This window comes from Apaloderma vittatum, unplaced genomic scaffold (genome assembly GCF_000703405.1).
Source record: "Apaloderma vittatum isolate BGI_N311 unplaced genomic scaffold, ASM70340v1 scaffold14768, whole genome shotgun sequence".
In the NCBI taxonomy this organism is placed as follows: Eukaryota; Metazoa; Chordata; class Aves; order Trogoniformes; family Trogonidae; genus Apaloderma; species Apaloderma vittatum.
The window spans coordinates 52,066-80,010 of NW_009731331.1; the positions used below are offsets into that span (position 1 = coordinate 52,066).

Below are 27,945 nucleotides of genomic sequence, written 5' to 3' on the forward strand. Positions count from 1 at the left end.
ATCTGACCAAAAAGCTTTGCTCAAGGAAGTTCAGCAAGAATTCAAACCACAATTACTATCCTTAATGATAGCCAAGACATGGTTTGCCTAACTGCAGCTGTAAAACACACACATCCATTCATATGCACGTACACATGAAAACACACATTAAAAATCATCAAGTATGCTATACACATGTTTTTTTTCCTAAATTCTTTAAATGTAATAATAGAAGATGCTAAATTCATAGGGGTTTATTTCTTAAAAATACAGCTTTTTTTTTTGAAATGTTTTATTAAAAAGTTGTGATGTTTTAACACAAATATATAACCTAAGATACCCCAAACGTTACAAAAAAGACGCCGTGTTTCTAACATTGCTTTTCCTCAAATGTATAGTGGAGCAAGTCTAGTTGTATTTTGAAATAAGTGATTATCTTACTTTCCCTGTTACACGGATCTTTACCATTCCCTTCTTCTAATTTCTATTGTGCTCATGCCAGTGGCAAATTAAATACACCAGCAACCTCTGAGACTCTTTGACTTAAAAACTGTGGTTAAAAAGCTTGAGGTGTGCTGTAGAGATTATACACAAATGTTCATTGGTAATCTATATTTAGATTAATTGATTTACACTGACTGTGATTTAAATTAACCTAGATGACCCTGCACTGAAGTGGATTACGGGTGCCCACACCAGCTGTTAACACAGGTGGGGAGACACGAACCTGGAGCTGAAGGTTGGCAACAGCCGGGAATGCAAGTCTTAAAACCCTGCAGAGGCCTGACAATTACCTGCCTGTGCCCCAGGCTCTGTCTTTTAAAATGAAGTTCTATAACTGATCCTCATTTCTTTAATTAAGGGCTTTAATGAAACATTGGAAAGGAGCTTTGGGTGAAATGGAGGCATTTATTAATATTTCCTGTACATGAAGTACTTGTTTAGAAGTGCTTATCTGGCCCTCTGCAGAAACCCGTTTAGATTGGAAATTGTTACCAAAATATTCATCCAAGAAACAGTCCAAACCACAGAAGATATTTCAACAGCACGTGAAATTATTTGTTCTACATACACTTCATGTAAAAATCCTTCCTGTAATACTTTTAAATCATTCTAGAGGCAAACTGATTTGCACTTCAATTTTAACAGGCCTGATCTTAAAACATCAAGATGTGACTCTAAGCTTGTTTCTGGTAATAAGCAGACTTATACTATTTAATTACAGAGCAAAATACTATTAATGCCATGCTGTTTGAAATGCTTACCTTCACCCGACATAGTTGCCTTTGTTGCTGGTGATGCTACTCTTTTCAGACTAGCAGGGCTTTCCGAGGAACCAGAATCCATGCTTTAGAAGAAAATAATGGTTATATAAGAAATTTAATCTCTTCAGAAAAATTACTATTATTATATTTTAGAACAACAGAAAAAAGTATATGCACCCATAGGCAACTCCCTAAATTTTAAAAGAAGAGATAATAAATGTGCAAATTAAAGCTTTTAAGTACAATGGCTGGTCACGGTTACATTTAGGTAACTGCTTTAAATACACAAGTTTCTGCATGTCCTCCCTCAGAAAAAACATTTTCATTTCTATTACAAATGAACCAATGTTGTCTTCACATAGGCAATACTGATTTATCCTCCAAGAGTAATGATAACTGATTAAATTTTGAGGTATGCTTTATTTTGGGAAAAGATAAGCAATGACTTACATAGCTGTAATGCAAAAAATCCAATATGTTAACTTTTTAGTTGCAAGTCACATAAAATCAAGAAGGTGCACTAAGCTTTAGATCTTTTGTTTGTGATGTATGACCCAAGGAGAACTGAGGTCAGTTTTCTCATTCCTCACATGAATTTCCAGGGCTGAAAGTCAACCTCCTCCAGAAAAATGTCATATAAAAAAAAGTATTTTTACGGAGTAGATTCTAACCTTTAAAATTCAAGTGTGCAACTCTTCATATTTATTTAACTATTACAGTATAAAAATAAAGTACGGTAAATGCAAATAAAATACCTCGTTGACTTCCTAATGGGGCCTGAAATAAGCTTCACGTATGATTTAGGAAACCACCCCTTTTGTCCTTGAACCTCTCCAAACCACCACATATCTTGCTGCTCCAAAACTGTGATGATATCATTTTTGTTGAAATTAAGGTGGTTGTCTTTTTTTGCCCTCCATGGATACAAAGCCTGTGCTTGAAGTCCCTCCACTTTTTCACCCTAATGCAATTTAAAAAAAAAAAAAAAAGAGAGGTCAGGCATGCACCACCTTTCATAAAGAAAACTGCAGAAGGAATGATATTCTTATGTTAATTATGTAGCAACAAAAAACATAGGCTCTCTCTCAACTGTATAAAGCAAAGTAAGTCAACTAAACTTACAAAGTAATATAGGAAACGTTTAGAGCCATCCTTCATTTCTATCTGTTAGCACATAATCAGTACAAGATTATCAGAGGTTTTGCTTAACGAGTTAAGTATTACAATTAAGATATACATATAATAAACCTTCTTGAAGTTATTCTGGCAGGTGCTTCGCTGCAAGTTATTCATCGTACATTCTAACTTCTTTTATTTTTCTCTAAGATACTAAGTTATTTAGCATTTTTCAGAACACATTAGCTTACAAGAACAGTATGTTGTTCAGCTGAGGAAAAGGAAATGCCTTAACAGATGGACGGAATTCAACTGATGTGAAGCTTTGGCACTGCTATTCCACTTAACTACATAATCCACTTTGCAGTGAAGGTTATTGCCACGTGATTCAGAAAAGCTCCAAGGAAGTGACCCAAAACTGGCATCCTGCCAACACATTAAGACCAGACCACCAGTCTAAAAAAAGCCAGCATGGAACAAAAACCGCCTCGTGTTAAATTCCACCACAGATTTCACGAATGGATGTATGCTACCAGTTCACCACCAAAAGAGCTCACTTATCTCACGGGACTATTTCAGTGGATGCTCACTGTTCATACTTTGCTTCCCTAATGTTTTTCCCAAATGTTTGAATGAAGAGAGGTGCTCACCTGGCCCAAGACAGGAGAGGGAGATGATCCTGTAACAGTGGCAGGAGTGAAAGCTGATCGCTGTCGCAGCTGCCCTGCACTGGGAACAGTCAAAGACGGCTGAGCTGCCCAGGCATCCCAGTTATCGGTCTCTGGTTTCTCACTAGTGTTTGTTGGCCATCTGAAAAAAAGAGAACGATGCAATTTCCACCATTTTCAACTGAAGAACAGCATTCATGCAGGAAGATTGCTCAGAAAAAAATTTTCTACATTCTAGGTTAATCTCTTTTAACGGAATACTCCATGAGCATCGTAATTCTTAGTAGCAGTAGCACAACCAAACATAGACTAACACTGAATTATCTTAAAAAGGCGATCTCTAAATACAGTTGCCTGTCCTTGCTACTTAAGGCCAGTCCTCCCTGTACTTTAATTTAATTTCTTAGCTGTTCCCCAATACAATGGAAGTTCAAGAAATGCAGTCTATATTATACACACTGGAAAGAGGTAACTTGAAAAAAATAATCATTCTTCTCTTTAAATCGGTTTGAAATCCTCACACCTGTATGTATCTCTTCCCCTTACACATAGTTTTGCTGCTTCTCATTCAAACCTTTACCTTTTGTCTTTTGCTTAAAACTGACTTTTTTCAACAACCTCTTATCCTCTTTATCTGTTGTCCTTTAAATGCCTATTAAATCCCATAATCCACACCTCTGCCTCCAAATACCCACTTAAACTAACAAAATTTCCTGAACTCTCAGCGTGTAAACAAAGCATTGATCTTAAAAATAAGTTTCCTTTGCCTGTTACTTGTGCTAGTAGTTGAAATAAGCAATAGTTGCCCACTTAGGTTGTAATAGTATCCAAAGGCCACAATCACCTCTAACACCTATATCACATTGAGGACAGTATTTTTACTATAAATTCTCTGGGACTTACTTTTAGTCTTTTCCTCTCTCCTCACAAAAATGGCTGTTTGTTGTAAAACAGGCAGAGTACAAAAAACTGGAAAAGCTACTACAACCTATTTGATGAAAAAAATTAAGTAGGACATACGTATTGTAGTATTGCACTACGATACTTAGATTTTAATTTAGAAGTATGTACTACACGATCAGAAGATAAGACTTACTTACCCAACCCCATTTACCTAGGGTTTGTAACACTGCACAGAGTATTAAATTAACATGACATCTAGGGAAGGTCACACGTTCTACTTGCATCAGTCTTATGTTGTGATAAAGAATTAATAAAATGTCTTTTCATGTTAACTCTGTCATAATCGTATTTTGCATAATCCAGACTGGAAATCTTCCATGAGGATTGGTATCAACTAATTTAAGAGAAGGAAGGTGAACACCTTGGGATTTCCACCATGTCACCATCCTCACTTAGGAAAATCTTCTGTTTGTGACGTGTCCATCTGCACTGCCCAGGTAGGTAGGGTGGGAGCAGGGCTAAAGTTCCACAAGGCTGCAATTTTAACTGTTTGCTATGGAAAAAAATATTTTCCTTCAGACAAGCAACTTTCATTTCGGAAACTCAATACTCTGTGTTAACTGCCACCATAGTCAAATAAATTAAAAAAAAGACTCTACCGATTTACAGTGATAATCACTACCCAAACATACGTTGAACTGAAGTCTGCCCAGTTATTGGCAGTTGTAGAACTCTCTGTAGAGGCAGGAGTTCCTAGCGATGTAGCTGTTTCTTGCACAGAAACTTTAGGTGCAGCAGCCACCTCAACTGTTGGCTTTACAGAAGCTGGAACTTCGTTTTCAGGTATTTTCTCTGCATAGTTTGCAGGGAACCATCCAGTTTTCCCCTTCAGTTCACCACCAAGCCACCCTGGTTCTCCAGTCTGGCTTTCATCCACCTGTAGATGCATTAAGTTAGAAAGTTAAGAAACATAACACATAAATGACTTTTTTACTTAAAACAACCCATCTCACCCACAATAACTAACTTTCTCTAGTTACAGAGACATGACACCTTCGTTACAAACACAAGTTCCACCTAGGTAGAATTTTGTTGTTGTTATTTAATTTATATTTAGAAGATCATGTTGACAGCTGTTCCTTCTGTGGTGTTTTAATAGATAAAGAAACACTTTGTAAGGCAATATTGCTTTGCTATTCTTTTTTTTTTTTAATTTCTCCCCAGCCCGCAAGCCAAAATCAAAAGGATTTCTTAGTGATGAGGTAAAAATTTTTTCAGTTCTAATGCACAGGACAACGAGGGGCTTTGAAACAGTTGCTTGAAAGTCTGTCACCGTACAGCAGACTTGGGAGAAATTACTTCTAGAGAAATGCCTTAAATACCGATATTCTAACACAAAATGCAGTTTTTAAGAAGTTTTCCCAGATATTCTCTTTCAGAAAATACAACAAAAAACCACAGCATATTAAAAACAACAGCCACCAAACAATTCAAAACAAATCCACAGATTGGTTAACGTATTCATACAAAACAATTCCACAGTAAGTTTTCATACATAAATTTTCCAGCCTCTCTTCTCTCCTCTCACTCTGCTACCTTTGGCAAGCCATGAAGAACAGGATGAAACAGGGCTATTTTTACAGCTGTATTTTAATTCCTACTTATTGATTATTATAATCACGTCAAGCTATGGTTTTGCAAGGTTGGCACTTTCCTGTTAACTTTTATTAATATTTCACACATTTGTTCTCCAAGCCCTACTGATGGACTGCTGTCCTAATCTGCTATTTCACCAAAAGGGGTCACTGGAAATTGTGAGCTGCAGCAAACACATGCCGCAAGAATCAAAGAAAAGTAATTCGGTATTGCTGCCCCGGGGTGAATTGATACGGTGGCTAAAGACCTCCAAGGCAATGTCAGATGCAGAAGCTTTCTAGAAGAAAAAAGGTAATAACCGTATTTGGTAATAATTTTGGTAAGTTCGGTGTTCTAGCTGTCTAATCTCTTTGACAGGTCAACAGAAGCTCAGTTTTCAAGCAAAGCCTTACATATGACTAGGGTTTGCACCTTTGGCATGTAACTAACACCTACTTTGTACAACAGTCTGCTGTGCATAGTGGCAGATTCCCTGGAATGGAAAAAAACCTCAGGCGAGTAATGAAATTCAGATAGATGACAGCCCTACAGAGCAGCTGGTTTTGGAAAGAATTTCTCTCATCTCTTTCTGCCAGTGGCAAGCAGCATTTTGAAATACATAGAGGAGTTTCAAATGACAGCGTAACTCAAGAGCTGACTGTGGCAGGTAACAGTACAGTAGTCAGAGATGCTTATATTTGTACTTCTAAATAGTCAGACACCAGTTCCTAAAAATCCATTATCATTGTGAGAGATTTGTTGATAACAGAATGCTTTATGAGCTAATGAATAAGAAATAGTATCCTTTTTGGTCAACGGAGTCAAAATAGCATACAGTAGCATCTTGAGCTAGATTCTTCTACAGTTGAAAACACACAAATTCACTCTGTTGATTTTAACGAAATAGAACCCCATCAGCTGCTTGTTTGGAGAAAAAAAAAAGAAACTAGTGCAAAAAAATTTCTTAACGGCAATGGGGCAAGCTAGTTGCTCTAGACCAAAAATGAGACCATCCTTTTGCCTAGAAGTGATTGAACCCCAAAGCAGAAAAGCTTCTGTCTCTGACAGTCACTGAACTGCTCCTTCTTGATGCTGATCGATGGCTTTGCCTTGGGCCAGCTGTTGACTCTCTGACTGCCTCCTATTGTCACTTGTACCCCGCACCCCTCTTTTTGGTGCAAAAATATCCATTCTTTCTGCTTTTTGTTGGGTCCATCTCCTGTCTCAGTCCCTATTAACTCAAAGCAAACCAAGAAATAAATGGACTACATGCTTGACCGGTTCAATGTGGTTTTACTGCAGTGTCAAGCAAAATTTCCACTGCAGCACTGAAGGGGATTGTTAAAGCAGCAATGTGAGTGATGGAAGGTCACAGCAGAGGGTGAATCTTGGGACAGAGAGGGAGAAATGGATTATCAGAGCCTGATGCCAAGTTGAATAATCTAAAAAGTAATAATAGTCACACAGCTTCTACTCTGCTTCCATTGGTCAGGTAGTAACTAGAATCACTATCATACAAAGGCATCGGGACTGAAAAGCCAAAAATCTCTTATGGTGATGTTTGAAAGAGGGCATCTTTGAAATGAATTGCAGTCACACAAAAAACACTGCAATTTTTCACAAGAAATGTTTGTAAAAGCAGAGGAAAAAGGTATCAAAGGGGCTTAAAATCAACTGCCTTAATGTCTCCTTAGAAGATAGTTTTAAGTTAAAATAAATCATAAAAACCAGCCCATTAGGATAGTCAAATCCAATTCTTTTTCAATTCAATTAAATTTTCTATGTATACTCATTAAAAGGCACTTTGAAGGACAATTTAAACTCTATATTTCATTTAAAAATCCGGTTTCCCAGTTATTCATGTAAAATGTAATTTGCATCTGCTTTTGTAGTACAGTACTGGCACTTTAAACAAAGTCCTTTGCACTCTTTTTTAATTCATTTGTTCCGATTTCCTTATACTTTTACACTCACCATCCCCAAGTCTTTAGGACAAATTATCCCAGACTACTTAAACCAAAATACAGGTAGAATTTAAATGTACAGCTGAACAGCAAGTTCGATTGTGTGTGGCTTTATGTTTTACTTATTGCACCGTTCTTTACAGCCATGGCTTACAGCTACTTAGTTTCAGCGACTGAACACACTGACAGGAGTAAGAGCAACACAACTCTTAGAGGCAAAAGCAGTTGGTTGGGTCAGTATCTCTGTGAGCAGCAGGGCTGGCTTTGCAGGGTCCTACACCACTGTGACCTGGCTGGTGTCCCACCAACAGTGCATGCACACAAAAAGAGAAGCTCTGTTGTATGGTAGATACTCACTCTACATATGAAGATAAACCCTAATACTCTCACAAAAAGTACTTAATCAAAGCTAAACAGAGTGCCACCATCTGTTTTGTTCAACTATCTATCCATTAGATGACCATTCCATCTCTAGTCAACTTGCAGGCTTTTGATCCAGATATTTTGAGACTACTGGAATTCCTGTTATAATGTTGAATATAAGCTCTGCAGGCCAGAGGCCATACGCCGCTTATGCCTACACAGCATCTAACACAAGGCTGTTTATGTGTCGAATACAAAGAACATTCATTCAAACTCTCACAATCAATAGCTAACAAAAGGGATGAGAAACTATCATTATGAATTTGTTTCAGGCTTTCCATGGAAGCTTCTACATGAAGCTCCTGTTTAACCTATGTTCTCCTGCTGTATTAGAGCCACTACAGATCACTAATTCAACAATTCACCTGAATTTCATTGAATTATGCTTAAGTTTATTCAAATAAACTTATTAGATAAAACATCATCAACAACAACAGAATCCATTCATTTACTTCAAGCTGGAGTCTAACAGCACCAAATGCCAGCAGGACTTGCTTTGTAAGAGAGCTATCCAAAGGAGAAGAATTCCATACATTGTATACATATATTCATGTACATAATAGAAACTTAACTTCTTGAATAGAGCCCCGAAAGAGGCATGGCTTTCTTGGCTCAGAATATTTCATAGAATCATGGAATGTGTTGGGTTGGAAGGGACCTTTCAAGGTCATCTAGTCCAACCTCCCTGCAGTGAGCAGGGACAGCTTTAACTAGATCAGGTTGCTCTGAGCTCCATCAAGCCTGACCTTGAATAATATTTTTTCCCACATAAAAAGCTTGGTTAAGTTATAGTTGGGATTATAAATCAATCTAGTTTACAGTGAAAGAAATTTAAAGGGCATAGAAAGCTAAGAAACAGGGAATGCATAAATCCAAGAGAAAAATACTGTAATTAAAAAGTGGAACAACTTTTTTAAAAAACACCCCACGCCCCACACATTCGCTAAACTCCTACTACATGAGATACATCAGTGCTACCGATCACTGTCATGCACTGCAAAGTTGGCAGAAGAAGGCCCTCCTTAAATTTGCAAGTTTGCAAATACGTTTCCTTTCAGACCCAACCCTCATCCTTTCCCCTCATTTCCACCAAGAGAGGTCTCAGGACTCAGGCGCAGTGCAAAAGTGCCATTACACTGTTGCAGGAACTATTTACAAGCTATACATCTATTAAAGTCACAAGTCATTCTGACATAATGAATTCTGCAGTCCTATCTGCATCCAGGACTTAGGCCTGGTTCCCACATGTGCAGTCAATGGATCAGGGCTTCTGCTGGATTCTTTGTTCATGGCAGTCACGGTTTGGGTGGCATCTTCTGTACAGCTACATGATTACAGGACAAAACTATTTACAAGTGCTAAAATGGTGAAATGCTAAATTTGCCCATGTTAGAACACCATTATTCTAAGCAATACTTATTTTATTGCACACAGTAAACTCCAAACTGTATAGGTTAGCTTAACTACAGAGTTGCACTTATGTCATAAATTAGACACACTTTAACATGTAAGCTTGTAAATTATTATTTTCCAAAAAACATAACTGACTTGAACCTTTCAGAATCACAGGACAAAACAAACACTTAAGGACAGAGAAGAGTCTACAAGACCAAATGCCCATTATCAAAAGTAAGTTCTGGTCCATTGCACTTCAATTACTTTTGACAATGTCAGCTGGTTTGTTAATTTTATCCTAGGTGAATAAAAAACCAAGTATCACAGAATCACAGAATCACTCTAAACTACATGGTTACAAAATCCGTATTTATGAAAATGAATAAACTGCATAGACTTCCTAACAGTCATATAGCACACTTACCCATTCCCTTTTAACCTCCATCAGGAAAGCAATGATTTAAAGCAAGGCAGAATTATAACACATTTCACAAAAGTGTCTTATATTCACTTTTCTAAGAGCAGCCCATTTAAGCAACTACTACAGAGAGGGATATAAATCCCACAAGAATCAGTCATCAGGTTTAATTATTGTTAAAAGGAAGTTAAATAAAACTGAGAGAAGTTAGCCTACTTTTGCAGAGTAAGTTAAAACAAACTCCAAAAGTAACAAATAGAAAGACTCAGATTATCTCTAAGTCTCTATTTACAACACATGAAGTGCTCCTTAAAATCATGCATTTTTGGCAAAAATGTTATTTTCCTGCAAGTCTCCCTAATAGTGATTGCTCTTCCTCAAGGAAAAAAAAAGTTTATTTATATGCCTAGGCTGCAATCTACTTCCCAAGAAAGCAAGACAACACAGCATTTTCCCATAGCCTAAGGAGACCTATACACGTGTATCCTCTCTCTTTTAACAGCTCACTGACCAATACTATTTCTTGATGCAGAATAATGACACATTGCATTGCAGAACAGCATTGGACCTCTTCCTGAGACATTTGGTAGCGCTACTAATCCAAGTTTTGCCTTTTATTTTCCAAAAGCAGATTCTAATGTCACAAACGCTTCAGTGCAACACGTCTGAATTAATAAAAACGAACAAACCAAACAGGCTGAGAGACGAAGGCTCATCTCCCCAGAATATGTGGTTTTTAAAAAATGGTTCCCATTACAGCTTAGGAGAGTTTATTAAGTGTATTTTTAACAAAATCCATTCTTACTAAACTGTGTCGAAGCGTAATAGCTCTTACAATCTATTTTGCTGGGTAGGACACGTGTTCCCACAGCAAACAGGGCATCATTTAACAGTCACAGTAAGAATTTTTGTTATGAACAGACATGCATGTTAAGATCATACTAGTAATGTAATAATATGCATATTTAATAACTCTACCCATTAACAATAGAACCATAATTTTAGAGATAATTAGAGACAAAAGCAGAATACTGCTTTAGAGTTTAACACAACAGTTACAGGCTGACCATATCCCTGTATCTCACCATGTAGTTAAAAAAAAATGAAAGAAAATCATTCTGTATCAACACATCTGCAATCAAATGTTTAGGTTTTGAACTTTCCATTTTTTCAGAAATGACATTTTATCTACTGTATACATCCTCTTGAAAATAAATGTAAAAATATCTCCCAAAAGTGTTACGGAGATTAAAAAAGAGTAAATTACCACACAAACAACTCCAAGTAGTTTTACTAGATCACTATGTCAAAAGCTGTCACCGAAAGATATGTATAAAAATTTTCCAGTATTACTGAAGAAGTATCACCACCACACTAAAACTATTTTAATATTTACGTGATCATGACAGAAGCATAGCCATCTTACAGTTTAATGTAATTGCTTCACATAATATTACACTAGACATCACATTCCCTTTACAAAGGTGATTTTCCAAATTAAAAATTTTACATGGCTTTTGTACAGCTCTTATAAAAATGGACATTTCCTATTAGAAGCATCCTTTCTTTATCAAAGCTCATTTTTGATTCCACACACAATAGCCACTCTCTCAACAGAAAGTAACAGTAACTTTACTACCTACGTACCCCGGGAGGACAAGAAATGTCTCACTGAGATAACCTCTATAAGAATCCTTTTTAACGCATTGACAGACACACAGAGCCCAGCACACCACACCTGATATGATCTACTCATAGATTATGTTTAAACTTAACACTTAAAATGAACTGTAGGAATCTATCCGTTATTGTAATAGGGTTACTATGTCCTAACTCACCATTTTGATATTCACCAAAATATTTTTCTCTTCAAAAATCCTGCCACATACTTTTTCAGTCACACAAGTGCCAAAGCCGAAGTAATTTTTTCAAGTAATATCACAATCCCTTCTTACCATGACTATGTCACCAGGCTGAATAGTGATTTCATCGTGGCTTCTTGATTCAAAAGGATACAGAGCTCTATAGTACACTATTTTTACATCCTCCTGAGCAGAAATGGTTAGAGGAGCTTTTTCTGAGCAGAGGAAAAAAACACATAGATACAAAGCAGAAAAAAATAATCAATACATATTATTTATAAATATTTGAAAAATGAGCTGAAAGTGGAGACAAAAATTAACAAACCTGACCTTGTCTGTAGGAAGTATATAATCCCCCTTTCACACAAGGGGAAATATGACAATAAATTATTTAAAATACAATTTTCTTACTATTTTTCCTTTCTAAAGATCAGCTAAAATATTACTGGATTTCAACTTTCATGATATATTTAAGTTTTTTCAACAAAGAATCGTGTGCTTAGGATGCAACATACGTGACTTCTCTAATGCTTCAATGATTTTGAAGGTTAAATCTGATCAGTCATGAAGTTCAATTCAAACAGTGATGTTCTTGCATATATCAAGGGTATCCCAAATACTTTTAAAGCCTGCTTGTGTAGCAGCTTAATTTGCAGCCTGACTAAACCTCCAAGAAAAATGTTTCGAAATGTCCTAATACATCCATATTGGCTGAAAAGAAGTCACTCACATATGATGTTTTAAAAAAATTGCATGTTAAAACTGCATTACTAGAAAAAGAAGGATACAGAAAATCTCAAAAGATAAAAGCTAAATTGCTCTTGTAAAATGCATTTCCTATTTTGCCTATTCGATTTTAATAGTGCTCTCTGCACAAATAAAACCCAGCAAGAGCATGTATTAGATTAAGTCAATTGTAGATTTGGGCTAAAGGGTAGAAGGTAATTTCTCCTTTATGCAATCCTTTGATCAAACTTTTAAACGACTATTACATTCTCCATCAGTTCTCTTGTGTATCTATCAAAGCCACTTAAGAGGGAACCACGATTCACAATACAGGCAAAAATCAGGTTATAATGCAGAGGAAAAGCTCTTAGTTGAAAGTGATCGTGTCTGTAGCAGGAAAAAGGGGGTTAAATCTTAAGACCTCAGGTCACTTATTCAGTAAACAACATGCATGGGGAAGGGTAAATAAATGGCATACTGCTATTACTTTAAAACATCCCAAGGCATATATTCCACACCGAAATAAGAATTGTAAAGAAAAGTACAGAAATAATTTTTGACATCTTGCGTCAAGATTCTTCAACTTACAGCCAAGGTCTTCTCTTCAGTTGGCACTGGGAGTCTCAGCAACCATGCTTTACACTCTGCTTAAACATCATGCTTTTGGGAAGAACACTGAAGCCTAAAAGAACAATATTTTGGAGCCTAGAGCTCAGTTCACACATGTTTTACTTCACTAAGACTAGCAATGCAATCCTGAAACTTGAATCTTGGGGATTAAATATTCTTCTGTAGTAAATGGGAAGACAAAATAGAAAAGAGTTGTTCAAGGGGCACATGTAACAGCATTTCTTGATTTCTTACTCTACCTGCATTTGACCAAGGGGCCTGGACAGCCGGCTTGACTGGCTCTTGATGTGGTTGGAAAAGCTTACTTAGCTTCTCTTGCATTTCCTGTTTCCCCTTATCCTCACTTTCCTTCTTCTTGGTTATTTCTTCCCTTTTTTGTTTGTCGTCTTCCTGAATTTTTTTTTGCCACCGAAGTTCTTCCTCTGGTTGTACTCGATCAAGCCGCTGTTTATCCCGTTCCTGGATTCGCCTATTGGACAATTAAGGTGCTTTTTTTAAGCCAGTCAAACAAAGAGCATAAAAGTCAGTTGTCCTTGAGTGTGATCTATAGTATAAAGCGTACTCTTTACGGCTTTTGCATACCCTGTAAGAGCTGTTAATGTTATTTTGGTGAGTTATCAACCACTCCACAGCATCTTCTTACACAATGACTCCTAGAGGGCAAAGGAGAAATATTCAAAAAGATTTGCTATGATTCCATATATATTCCTAAAGAAAGAGCTGTGACTCTCAGACAAGTGATAGAACACTATTTCATGTAATCCACTAGTAAGTGCAGTCCTTGAGTTGCTTTGTCTTCTCATTAAAAAAACTACCTTTAATAGGATTTTTTAATTTTAACTCACATATCATTTCTGTACCTTTATAATAAAATTCCACAGAGCTCTAAAAGAAGTACAGAGCAACCTGAGCATACAGAAATTATAAACTAGTCATGTTTTGGAGCTGAACATAAGATGGCGAAAAAACATTCAACACTATTTTTCTTGCCAGAGTTCTTCAGAGAAGCATTTGTAAACGCTAAACTTGACTTTCTTTATTGAGGCTGTGACCTCTTCTCCTCCACAACATGAAAATAAACATATTTACCTGTGTTTTTCCAATTATTGTATGAAAATTTACACAGATAACTTAGTCTCTTACTCAGCTCGCAATGCTCTGAAAATGATAAACTTGGTAACTTTCAGTCCCACCTCTTCAATTCAGCAACACCCGAGTCTCAACTTGGGGATTCAACAATATTTATGCATTCTCTTTTCATAGTTTCCAATGGGATACACAAATCCTATGCAGTTGTTTTAAGTGATGAACCGTACGGAGAAAGTAGGAAGAGAAAGAGGGGAAAAAATAAGTCTCCCTTGGCTCAAGAAACAAAACTCCTTGGCATCCAAGAGCTCAGATATAATCCCTTCAGTTCCACATAACTGTAAGGCTGCTTTTGAAAATTTCTTCCCAAGCAGCCTAATTCAAGTAATCTGAGTATCCCATTATACCAGCATTACAATTCACCATTTTCATTTGCCACACAATTCCTTTTATTTTATCTAGACTTGTAGATACCAGCTACAGTTATCACCACACATTTTCAATAATAAATTCTTTAAAAAAAAACTAAAGTTTGCCCTGAAAACCAATAAGCAGCAGATTATGCACTTCGATCTGCTGAGCACTAACTTCAGCTCTAAAATGCAGGAAGAAATCAGAAATACTGGTCAAAAAAATTGGTTCTGCTTAGTTTAGCAGAGCCACAAACAACCCTAGGTAAGGCTCAAAATAGCAAAATCGGGGAAAAAAAAAGCAAAAAAAAAGCAGTAAACAGAAAATATGGCAGTCTTGATCCTCTTGTTGAGGGTCAAGGAGTGAAAATATCGACAAGCTTCATTCAGCACTCTTACAGAACATTTCCAACTGCTAAAGCTAACAAGTACTTACCCTCCAACAGAGGACAAGACAACAGAAAAAAAGAATAAATATCCTCTGCTAGAAACAATTTGCACCAGTTAAGAGAACTCTAAAGGGCTATAACAGATGCCCAGTGTGCTTTATTTTGTACCACTTCTATACTTTCTCCATGGTTAAAAAATTAATGTCAAATGCATGACAACAAGCTGCTCATGACAGACTTGGACTGATACATAGAAGATATTTTGTCCAAGGACAACACTAATTCCTGGCCAAAACTGCATGGAAAAAAAATTCTAATAACTCCTTGAGGGGAAAATTCCACTTTCCAGACAGTACACTGGCACCAGAGGGCAAAAATTTCACCTCTATTGATTGAAGCTTTGAGTTGGTAAAAATATTTTCTGAGAGATGTCGAGGTACCTCGTATCTGTTTAAGATGGCACCTACTAGCCTAAAAACTAAAAAAAATATTTGGTTCTGAATGAAATTGCTGATACCCTTTCAATATTCTACATCACTACACCACGAGGAGAAGTTAAGGCACCACTGCAAAGGATATCACTTCCTCCTCCATGAAATACTGCCATATCTTTCTGCTTTCAGTGTAAAATCACCCAAGAAGTTAATAAATTCACTGTTTTGACAACCTCCAATTTTAATTCCCGAATTTGTCCTTTGCATGTTCACTTGCAAAGCGTTCAGAGCCAATTACTCAGCAGTTTTATTGCAATACTGAAGCTGCATCCCCATAGGCATACAGAGCTCAATTTTCTCTTTACTTGAGTGGTCTTACCTGCTGAGTTTAGTCAGAGGGGCTTTAAATAGGAAACTGAGATTTTAATTATATTTCTAGTAGAGTGATTAAATCTTCCCATACTTATAAACCAAGTTCGTTCTAACTGCTGGAGCAAGAAGAGCAGATGAAAGTGATTCTTAGGGGAATGGGGGTTATGCATGATTTTTTTTGTCCTTCCACTGAAGCTGCAGAATTTTCTTCTTTGATTGTTACGGAAGGTAGTATCGCGAGTTGAAGACACAGAAGGGAATAGGAAGAGACAGAGAAGCTAAAAAACCACAAGCCCAGATCTGAGCATCACAGCTTGGGGTTAGGAACAGAAAACTTGACATTCTGCTCTCTTCTTTACTTAAAGACTCCTGATGTGTTAATTATTGTGCAATATGACCCTCCAACCTGGGATTTAATCATAGTTACTTTTACCCTTTTAATTTTCTTTTTCCTCTCACCAACTGCACTATAGCACTCAGGCAGTCCTTACCTCAAACTCCAAGAGTGAGCTCTACTCATTTTACTCAAATGTAGTGATTTTTTTCCCCTTGAACTGTATATTACTCACACAATCAAACAAGTCTGCATGGAATTAGCCTTCAGATAACTAAGATTAATTAGCCATATGAGGTCTTCAGAAAGACCTCTACCATCCCTAAATACATTACGTCTATATATTTGTTGGCTCAGTTACTTTATGGGCACAATTCAGTGCATAATTACCAACAAGAAACTGTTAAGGTGGTTCTCAGTATAAAGTGACTGTGGTTATCCATTAAAGCACAGGTTTAAGTGCACATAATTATGATATTAGACAATTATTTCCTTCTTTGTTTTCACCAGAGCTATTAATAGACAGTATACTTCTGTAGTCATTAACAGGCAGTATCCAGGTTATGAGTATTAATCATTCACTTTATTCATTCTTATGCCTATTGGAAATCAGTAAGACTGGTAGATTGCTCACTATCAGGTATACCAATTACGGCTATTTGGAAGATTTTATTATTTGGGCAGCATGAAGTTTTGCATTATCAATAATGTCTGAAACAAATTTTCCATGGCAAAAGTTTTTTCTTCTATAGATCTGGTTTTTAAATTTCCTTTTTTCTGGAAGGGAGTATTTTATTTATTCTTAAACAGAATACTTTAATGTACCTATAATTTCAGTACCTCAACAGCCTTCTTGTTTTCAAGGAAAGTTCCAACATAATCACCATATTTAGTGTCGTTATTTGTGATAGAAAGATGTTCTCTTAGAAAGTTTGCTATTTCTGAAGTTGATCTTTCAGATTTTTGAAGGCATAGGTTTTATGAAAACTATTTAAGAATCACCTAAACTTAACTGCCTTCTGTGTATAAGATTTCTGTTCAAAAATATGGTTTTCACTGAGATGTTGTTTCGGTTTTGTCTGGAATGTAAAAATCAGCTTGACTCACCACGTAGTAAAACGGGCTATCAATTCACCTTAGGTCACAGTCCATGTAATGCTATATCAATAATTCAAGACCTCTTATTCCCAGGACTTGGCTTTCATCTCTTGACCAATTGAGTACGTTAAGAGTATAAAAAACTCACAACTGCTAAAAATTAAATCAAATAGCCTACGTGCCATTCATATTACACAAATATATTCTAAATACACACAGAAAACAAACTTCCAAATATGTAGCAGAAAATCATTAGCTCTGTATTTTACGTTAGTATAAAAGACAGAGCTAGTTAGTTCCACTGTTCAAGAGCCTCTAGGTATAGAAGTACCCTACACACTTAAGTAACACTGCTGAAATCTGTGTGTAGCACTGACAGGTAAAAGAGTCACAGATCAATACAGAAGCTCATCTCCACAGCACACCTCTCATTTAAAGACAAATGAATAAATTCTCTGCCCTTTAAAAGGGATCATCTGCACTGAAATGAAACTTGGGCTAGGTCTTAGGTATTCTTGCCATTTAGTGACGTACTATCTCAGATCAGATTATGTTCTTGGTAAGGCAAAGCTTATTTCACTTGTTTGCAAAATGCTCTGAATGCTAACTAACAAGTCTACAGAAAGAGCTTAAATTGTTACCTTTGAGCTTCTTTTTGCTTTTCCAGTTCTACTGTCTTCCTTTCTTGTTCCTTCTGCTTCAGCCTCTCAGCTTCCAAGTTCTTTTGCTTCTGTAGTTGCTGCTTGTTATGTATTTCTCTCAGCTCCTACAGGAAAAAGTAAAATATGTGAAACATATACCATGTGAATCACAACCAATGGTCCACATACTTCACTGTGAAGTAACAAAATTTGCAAATGGTTGAGTATCTGTTCAAATGTACAGTACTGACAAATACATTGACAGACATTTAAGATAGATTTCAAAGGTCTATAGACCACTTACTGGGTTTTTTTTATTATTTTTATCCGTATCATCTGAGAAGTTAAAGGTTTAAGAAACAAGAAAGTCTTTTTTAAATGGGACTTTAAAAAGTTGATAAAAGTTTGACAAAGCTTAATCTAAAAAGTCACTTATGTTTTATTTTAAGTTGTTCACCAGTATGCTGAATTAATTTATTAAATTCCATACAAAATTCTGCCTGCTGAGTTGCTCATAATAGGAACTGTTTCAGTTATTCGGCTTTATTTTGAAATTAATGGTGATTTACCAAAGGATCTTTAGGATTGTTTTGTATTCAGGTGATTAAATTCCTTAAGCAATGTCTTTGGGATGAATTAAGGCACAGAAAGTATTCATCCATATACAAGTCAGTTTTCCTCTAATTAACTGAAAAGACATTGCCTGAAATATTTAGAATATTATTAATGGAAACATCATCTTTTCCTAAATATTAGTTTTTTTCATTGCCACCTATTAACACAAATACAAATTTTACCCAGAATCTCTTTGCATAAGCTAGAATTTTGTGTCTGAATTTGTCAGTATTATAAGGAAGAAGAAAAGGATAACTACCTATAACAACTTAAATTTTTCGTTGAAAATATTTCACGTAAAAAAATTACGCTTTCATGAAAATATAGCACAGATACTGGAGAAGCTTGTATGAGGAAATTGTTTCTAAATCTATATCTTAATAATGTCTACTTTTACTGAAATATGTTACATCATCAGCAGGTTTGTTTAGTTCTTGTATCCTAAAAAATTTTATCTTAATTAATTCAGAGTTTGAGATAATGTATCTTGAAAGTATTTGGATAGCTTTTCAGAAATGCACAATCTACAAATTAGTGAGATTAAGACTTCATGCAACTATCCTTACACACTAACCAAAATGCAGTAGAAAACTGCGTAAGAGCAGAAAAAACAAAAAAAACCAAACAAGAAAACTCATTATCAAATGATTCAAAGAAAGTTTCTGTAAGTTATTTTCACAATATTATTACTAACTTCTGGCTATTGTTTCATAAGAGTTGAAAGTTAATACTTGCTAATTTACAGGTTGTACTTGCACTGCATCTAAAAATTTTACTTAGGGGAAGGTATACATGCAGTAGTGCTCAACAACTGCATGCTGTGAACATTGAATTTTAATATGTTAAAATAATTACATTACAAAGAGGAGTAGCACAGGACCTTTGCAAGGTATTAAAAATGTTTCTGATATGTGGATGAAAGCTTAAAAAACAGTGAAGTTGAACCTCATGTTTTAGCTCACAGTCTCATTTCCATTAATGATCCTCAAATTTAAATTCAATGAAAACTGAACTTGACATCATTAAAGAGATATTATTCTTATCCAAGTTTTAATTAGAACTCTGCTAAGGCCATGAAACTCACTGAAATACAGAGATAATTTAGGCAATACCATATTTTACAATCATCCTTATTTTCCATTGTCATATTAAAGCTTAGTATGTAGTTAGGATTTATTACAGAATGTAAAATAAACTACACTTGCAAAATCATCAGAATTAGTCAGGTAGGACATTGCCTTGGGGAAAATTTTTAATCCCTGAATGCCCACGGTTATGGAGATTCATGCGCAGCCTTATTCTGCACCAAGGAAAAGGGCTACTAAGAAGGAAATACATTAGCAATATTGAGTGTAATGGGGTTTTAGTAGTTGTCTCACGAAAAAAAAAACAGTGAAAAAATAAAGGGATTAAGAGCTCACAGCAAAAAAGCAGCTGGTCAATTGGACCTGGAGCCAGAGGCAGCCTCTCATCAGACTACACATTTCTGAAGTGCTACCTAGAGTAAACAGTCATTTCCTGTAACTCTACATTCTTACTTCAGCTCCTTTAATGTCGTTAAACTTGTAATACATTGAGGTACGAAGGATTTGACTCTTGCTTCAAATTAACTTCTCTAGGGGAATCACAGTCTTCTCTACATGATCCCCTGAACCCTTATTTGCATCAGAAAATACATACAGTGGCAAAGGACAAATATACAACCATAAGAACATGAGCAGTGGAGCGATTTACAAGCATTCGTCTGAAAGGACATACATTAGGAAATGGCACAGTTGAAAGCAGCTTTGCAGCCAGCCAAAAATACTGCCTTTTTTTCAGATTGCAGAAATCCATAAAACCAAGCATCTACAAATCTCTTGAAGCTCAAAATACTACTTCCATGAAGTAGCAAATATCTCGACTAGTAGTCGTGATTTTTAACAAGCTACTTCTTTTGTCTGGGCAAAGAGACCGCTACCCAGAGCACAGGCTTGTGACTTTTACGTTTAGTTCAGCTTTAGCATAGTCTTCCTGTCCTCTCTTGCCACTTAATTTTGTATGGCAAGGAGCTTCAGATTCTGAGCCCCACCCCATGAGAACTGCTCTTGCTACTGAACAGAGAGATCTGAGGGAGTCACATATTTCTAATAAAGCGACAGTGAAGGTTACTTGTTGTGTTGTTATTTGCCAAATTTTAAGCTGTTTAGTGAGCTGTGCATTCCAGGTTTGGTTTTTTCACCCCCTTTGGATCTTTTTCCCAAACTCTGGCGTTAGTTAAATAGAAATAATCAAGAGGCAAAGAAAAAGGAACTAAAATTCTCTAAGACTATGAAGGCCATTGCAGTTAAACAAAAAACCCCAATAAATCGCAAGAACTTTTAAGTGAGACAACCCAGATGTGAGTTTCTGAGTTTAGGTTACTTTTTAACAAGAAATTTGTAACCTACAAAGAATGATTCAGTTCCCCTACACACACACAGAATCGGGAGGAATCTACATCTAATCCAGAATGTTGGTACTTCCTTCCCTTTAAAAACCAACTCCCTGAATTCGCAAATACATAAAACCAAGTTACAACTTGCAAGGCATCTGTGCACCCAACATTATTGACTTTCACTAGATGGCCAACTACAAGGCTTGTCCAAACACTATATTTTAAATCACAGTTTAGACCTGTAAGTTTATCTTACCACTAAATATACGATATATGCTCCTTTTACTGTCAAACAGAAAATTGGGGAAGTTCTAGCCATGGGCCATGCCTCCATGTCTGTCTGAAGCAAGCAATTTCTCATATTGAGTACATATAGTAAGATCATGAACTGCTGCATGACAGCAGTTAAGTGCTGCTGCCAACCATAGTCCAAATAATTAATCGATTTTGTTTGCTTACTTTGTCATTTTATCTATACGCTCAGCTGAGTTGGGATCTCAAGGGACATTTTAATAATTATTTAATTTTCATAGACATTTTAACACATTATTCCCTCCCAGCTAAGCCCATGTGCTAGTTCATCATTTTGTGAAAAGATTTTTCTGTGGCATACCTGTAACAGTCAAGAAAATCTTAGATAGATGCTCTGTTCCTTTGCCAAGTATCAGTGGGAGGACAGGGGAGAAAGAATCAGCACCTCCCACAGAGTTACAGGACACCAGTTGAACAAAATTATAGTAATACTTAAACAATCAACATAATGAAACATTTGCCAGCTGAATATCCAGCTCGGTCCTACACTCATCTTTTCAGATATAAGAAACTTAGAAGCTGTACGTTTTAAAATTGAATATTGGAACTCCAAAGACATAACAACGCTTTGCTTGTTTCTGGTGTGCAGGACAAAGCATGTCTTACCTTTTAAATTGTTACTTTTCCACTTAATTCACAAACAGACTAACAAGTATAATTCTGAGATGTTACAATAGCCACATTCAGTTACCCACAAAATATTGAATATGAATTAAAATATGATTTTCATTCAGCAGAGTAATATTCACTATATACAGACAAGTCATGTTGTTATGAAAACCTTAACATTAGAAATATAGTTGTTTAAGCCCAAATTTTGCCTTTTGACAGAAAGACAACAGAATTTAGCATACTTAAGGGATTACAACACAAGGTTTCCATCAACCCTTCTCCCCTTGAGACAAACCAGAGCATATGACCCTGGAGGAAAGAACCCTGCAGTTCTGTGCTCACTGAGACCTTCCCACAGAGACACTCTTCAACCCCATTATTCCCCAGCAATCCAAGCACCCGCTTTGTCCTTGACAGAGAGGGTTCCTCCTTTCACCCTGTATTATAGCTATGGGGGATTTGGCAAAGAGAATGGATTGCCATCTCTCTCGAATCCGATACTACAACTTACAGTGCTATGTAGGAATACTTCGCATAAAAGTCTTTTCTTTTTAAAAATTCTGAACATCATTGTAACTAAATTAGGCAATTGGCTTAAAATCTTGAAGTTTCAGATAAGCAAAAACAACCCCCAACTAACTAGTACCTTGCCCAAGCTGCAACTCAAGGCACACTCACCTAGGCAGTAAAGATTAGGTCAAGAATCAAATCACAAACCCATCTCTTTGGTTACGTTCTAGCACTAGTGCCTCTTATTAAACTCTGACTTAGTTAAACACTGCACACTCATCTGTTTACGGTAAAGTGAAGCACATAACTGGAGGAGGTTCATCGCTCAGACTGAGAGAGTTGTGTACTGCCTGAGTATGGCATGGAGACCTTTAGAAAGGAGTCTAAGTAGTTGACGCAGCCCAGGAGAACTGCCAGGCACTGCAGCATTGCATCTTCCATTGCCACTGACTGGAAGAAAGAAATGCTCAAATGTAAACAGGCATTCATATGCAAGACTTGTCCAGTGCACACCAACTAGACAGGGACTGACAACAACTGGAACATGACACAAAATGTAAAACATTTTTAAGGACTTGATTTTACTTGTTCACCACTTTTTGCAGGTGCTGAGAACAGCTTCTCAGCAAGACTCATGCATTTCAGAAACATTGTCCTCTCCTGTGCAACAAGACCGATAAGCTCTAGATACTTGATTCTTCTATGCTACATGAAATGATTATTTGGTCTTTGGAGACAAGAACTGTATTAAGAATTATTATTGCTTTATTTGGCATCGCATAATGACTGATCTTTGTAACATTTAAGTGCAAATTCACACTGAGTGTAGATAGAATTTGTAAAGGTAAACAATAGTAGGACTATACATATACAAACATGAAACCTAATATAAAGCTTTCTATTCTGCAGATTTATTTTATAAAGTAGAGAAAATGAACAAGTGTCTAGTTAAAGTTTACCAATATCTGTATCCATTTTAATTAGGAGATTTCTAGGCAAAGATTTTTAAAGAGTCATGGAAGTCAGACTCTTTCAACCATTACTCAGGACGCAAAAAAGAGGCCCAACTTTAAACTCTGTTACAAACTCAGTCACTTGCTCTAGAGCCAAATACAACTCAATTCACAAGACTACTATCTTCTCTGATAAAATGGCTCAAATCTGACACAAAAGAATATCTGAGCAGCTGCAGGCTGAGGTACCTATTAGTCCTATTAGGACAAACAAGTCCTAAGAGTTTCCCAAAATCGTGTGGTTCTACCTACAGATATTCAGTGAAAATACTTGAAACTACCTGTTTTGAAATATTAATAACATTATATACTCCAGGAAGTTTTTGAAAAGGAAACAAATTCTGTGAACGCTTCCAACTCTTGGGATGTTAGCTTGAAACAAAAGTAAATGAAGCACTTGAGCTCCAAAGGACTAAGAAGAAAAATAAGAAGAAAAATAAATCAGTTGTTTTGGAGGGACAAAAAAAGATTCAGCGGGAAAAAAAAAAAAGTTTCATTTATGTCCCTACTCACTCATATATGCTATTACGACGTGCTAATTTAACACTTGTTTTGAATATTCACTAAACTGCAGAATATAAAAACTATAACTATGGAGGCAAATGCAGTGCAATTCACTGTATACTACTACAGTGTTAACAAGTTGCCCCATAACCTAAAATATATTGAAATATTAGGTAAACCTTATGATCTCATGAATGAAAAGGCACACTAGATGCTAGTTAAATTGTTCACTGTATCTTGTACTATCATGGCATATTTCTCTATTCATCATCTGTAGATCAGGTATAGCCTGTTTCAGGAGAACGAATCAGAAATGGTGTTTTGCGAAATTTGAGGATATATTCACATAGGAGATAACACAACAAATATTCATAGCTGGTAAGGAATAAATCTCAACACCAATGACAACAGTTTATAGCTTAATGTTGCTGCCAACTTCACTGCCTCTTAAGCATGTCATCAAAGCTTGTTTGGCATATACCTTACGCTTAGAAAGCGGAAGCTTACGTATTTACAATTTTGGTACTGTTTTCTATTAAACTGTTTTTGACTAAGATATGCATTACTCCCTCTCTCTGTACAAAATGAGCACAAAATGAGCTGGTATACAGCTAAAGCACATTTAGATATGTTTTTATTTTCCTGGGGAGTTCACAAGCAGTACTATATCATTTTGCTTCTCCTCTAGAAGCTGGTTTCATTACTGAAGTTGAGGCAAGCACCAGTGCCTCTTCCATCACTTGGCAGAGAACAAAACCTGCCCAAGGTAGTATCGATTATGGTGCTGCCCTCCTAGCAGCCGCTCCATCGAACGTGCATCCCTCGGTTAGTATGTTGAAGCAAAAAGGGAGAGCAGATCATCATGAAAAAAGCCAATCAGTTTTAAGCCTAACAAGAACATTTAGAAACAGCCTTGATTAAAATTGAGGGTTTAATTTATTTCTTCATTAAAAGTACATTTTGAAAAGAAACATTTCTGCATTTCCCATCTCTACGTATTTTCCCTTAGTTTACAAGACAAGAAGCCTTTACCATATTTAGAACTCAGATGTGTTGGAATTTTTGACATGTTATTTGAAAAGGTTTTATATTTAAATGTGTTATAAAGTTGACTAATAATTATACAAATTACCAGGTACTGTAGCACCAAAATGAGCCTGGTTACTAACAGATAAACAAAAAGTTCTTCTGTTAATTGGAGAAGCTATTAATTTGACAATTCTTTATAAGTCATTTTCTACCTATTTCAAATGTAGCACCATCTTTTCAGTGGCAGTTCCTGTAAGTTGTCAGAAATTTTTGAATTTTTAGGTAAAAGTATCTGAGAATTATGCAAGTTCTTAGACAACTTTGTTTTGAGCAATATTACTATCTAAGAGACAACGTGTTCCGCCTTGATTTAAGAAGAGAATGTCTACTTCACATGAACCCTTAATAAAACCACAAGTCTCGGGAAAGCTTTCATTACCTTTGTGTATGAAGTCTCACATACAAGATGTTCTGAGATCTCTCTCTTCAAAAACAACGGCCATTAAATCCCTGCTGCACACACAGCACCCTCTATGCACATTCTCTGACACTAGGACTACTCCAACCATTCCATGCTGAGTTCACTAAAGGTGTATATGCCTTCCTAGGTATTTAAACCTAGCAATGAAATCATCCAGGTGGCTCAAAATACGTCTTGCACACCTAGCAAAACTATCAAAGGGAAAAGATATAATTCTTTCTGAATTAAGCTCCCGCCTCTCAGGTTCAACAGTACTACTGCTCCTCTTACACCCATCTTTTCCAAGAAAGCCATGAAAGCTGCAGCAAGGCAAGAATACCAATATATAACATCAAAAAGCGGTATTTCGATTAAGCACTGCTTCTACGTATTACGAAATGAAGAGAACAATATCCTTAAGTCAGAGGAAGCTTGCTAAAGTCTTCCCAAAGAACTGTCTACATAACTAATTTTCAGCATCTGAAGCGATAACTCTAAATACTGAACTTTGAACACAGCAATCAATTTTCCCATTAAACTGCAAAACAGTTTACAATTAGTCAAGGTATTCTTGGATAGATGACAGACATTCTGATAAATCAATGTGTTTCTTTAATATGCATCTTCAATTTTTAATTATCATTATATTGTTATTTGTTAAGTCAAGCCCTTCGTTATTTAAAATAATGAATTTTGTTTTCTTGTTTGTTTGAGGGGGACTGCTGGTATCACAGTACTAAGATAAGTCAGCCCTCTGCCTATTTATAAACCGATCAAATCAAAGGCTGACACTAATTTTAGAATTAATATCCTTTGGTCATATTTAATCAGCAAAACACTTCAAAAAGACTATTTTAAAAAAATATATACCGCCCTAAAAGCATGACATGTTAAGATGTGTATAAAAAAATCCTCATTGTGGTTTCTTCTAAAATAAATTTTGCACATATTGTTTGTCTTGTATCTCTTACGACTCTGCAGAGATTCTCCCCTTTCTCCTCCCTGCTTAAGACCGCGAGACTCCTCTTTGAACGGGCATTAAAATAGGTAATGCTATGGTCTACAGCTGTTAAACAGTTAAAACAAGTTATTTGTTGCTTAACTTCAAACATACCTTCCATCCTAAAGCTTATGTTGTAATCATAGTTTGCTAATTTCAAAACAGCTACAGAAAAATTAATGTATCTACCATTGTGCTTTTCCTTCTAAATACTTGTAACACAATTTATTATATCTTGTAAGAAATCGGGTATTTTTCTAGTCAGCTTTCAGTAGAAAACATCACTGGAATTAGCAGATAAAGTACTTGAACTTCAGAACATTTTATGAAAAAATGAATGCTATTAAAAGTTTGCAAATAAAGACTGATTTATAACTTCTTTCTATAGACCACTTCCTCCATTGTCTTCTGCAATTTCAGTCGTTTTCTTGTGCAGAAATAAACAAAAATCACATCGTTTTAACAAAAGACTGATCAATAAAGCATGAAATCACAAACAACAGACAATTACATTAAAGAACAAATAGGAGCTTACAAACAGCAGATAAAAATTTCTGTGTGTCAGTAGAAAATCAAGTTTCTTAACTAAAGGTTTCAATTTGAAGTACCGATTCCAGCAGATTTGCTGACCTACCAGAGTCTTGCACTGTCCTTTCTGCAAAAGGACAGAAACTGGCAATTTCCTATTTGCAATCACAGATCCGGAATCAGAGCTCAGTTTTTTTCTTAAATATACTCTGCAAATTAAGTTGATCTAAGCTCTGAGTGTGTATGCTAAGTAGTATTTTCTTAAAGAGACTTGAGAAAGTTCTTAAAACTGGCATTCTAAATCAGTCATTCCCTAATCAAGTTAGAAAATATTTAACTGAATATTTAGAAGAAAAGTTTAAAAAGTCTAGTATTACCTTCAGTTGATTATTGAAAATATCAATTTCCTGAAGTTTAGATCTGGTTTCTTTTTCTACTTCATCTAGCTGATCCCGAAGCTGTTGACGTGCTAGTTCCTTGGCTTCCAAGGCTCTTTTGATAGTAAGAAGAGAATCTCCTGGTTTTAAACATATTGGCAATGAAATATTTTCCTACACAGGGTATTTCAGGTGATAGGAAGCAACATTTTTCAACATACACCTTGCTACATAAAAGAAGAAATTACAGAGTACACTGCATAATGCAGCATCGTGTCCTTTACAAACTCAGACTTAGAAAAAAACACTTACTGTGGAGACTATTCTGTTGAACTTGCTTTAGCTGATCATTAAGCAATTGCTTTTCTGGAATCAACCTTCCAAGCATCTGCTGAGATTCCTAAATTGAGGACAACAAGGAGAGAGAAAACAAGAAGATGCTGAAAAAAAGATGAGGGATGATTTTAGCCATAAGACCTCTCATTTTCATTTATTCCGAAATGACTCTACTTTTTCTCTCACCAAATCATGTGTTATTGGTGCTATCCAAACACTCTCTGTGTGGTACTACCACTCAGACCTGGTTAATACAAAAAAAGTGAGCATATAAAATTTAAACATATGACTCGAGAATTGATTCTCATTGAATACATAACTTGGCCTGCAATTACTTGATATATGGATCAAAAAGACAAAGATAGATTTCAGAAAATGTTAAAACAAGCACACACTAACCATTTAACTCTCTTTTTAATAGATTCATATTAACTTTGTTCAGGAATAGAAAGATAAATATTTACAATTTATTTAAAGAAGATAAA

At 36.0% G+C, this 27,945-nt stretch overlaps 1 protein-coding gene across 1 annotated transcript in view; it reads right to left on the reverse strand.

Moving 5' to 3' along the window:
- The window catches only part of ITSN1 (intersectin 1 (SH3 domain protein)), a gene marked incomplete at its 5' end in the record, with an annotated part of 67,383 nt that extends 39,859 nt beyond the window's left edge, over window positions 1-27,524 (reverse strand). Inside the window, 10 exons of the mRNA XM_009875148.1 lie at window positions 1,245-1,327; window positions 2,000-2,205; window positions 3,011-3,170; window positions 4,624-4,868; window positions 9,773-9,787; window positions 11,722-11,843; window positions 13,224-13,453; window positions 17,749-17,873; window positions 27,125-27,264; window positions 27,437-27,524. Of these exons, the coding sequence (XP_009873450.1) occupies window positions 1,245-1,327; window positions 2,000-2,205; window positions 3,011-3,170; window positions 4,624-4,868; window positions 9,773-9,787; window positions 11,722-11,843; window positions 13,224-13,453; window positions 17,749-17,873; window positions 27,125-27,264; window positions 27,437-27,524 (1,414 nt within the window). The remainder of the gene's footprint in view (window positions 1-1,244; window positions 1,328-1,999; window positions 2,206-3,010; window positions 3,171-4,623; window positions 4,869-9,772; window positions 9,788-11,721; window positions 11,844-13,223; window positions 13,454-17,748; window positions 17,874-27,124; window positions 27,265-27,436) is intronic.
- Window positions 27,525-27,945: the final 421 nt, after the last annotated feature.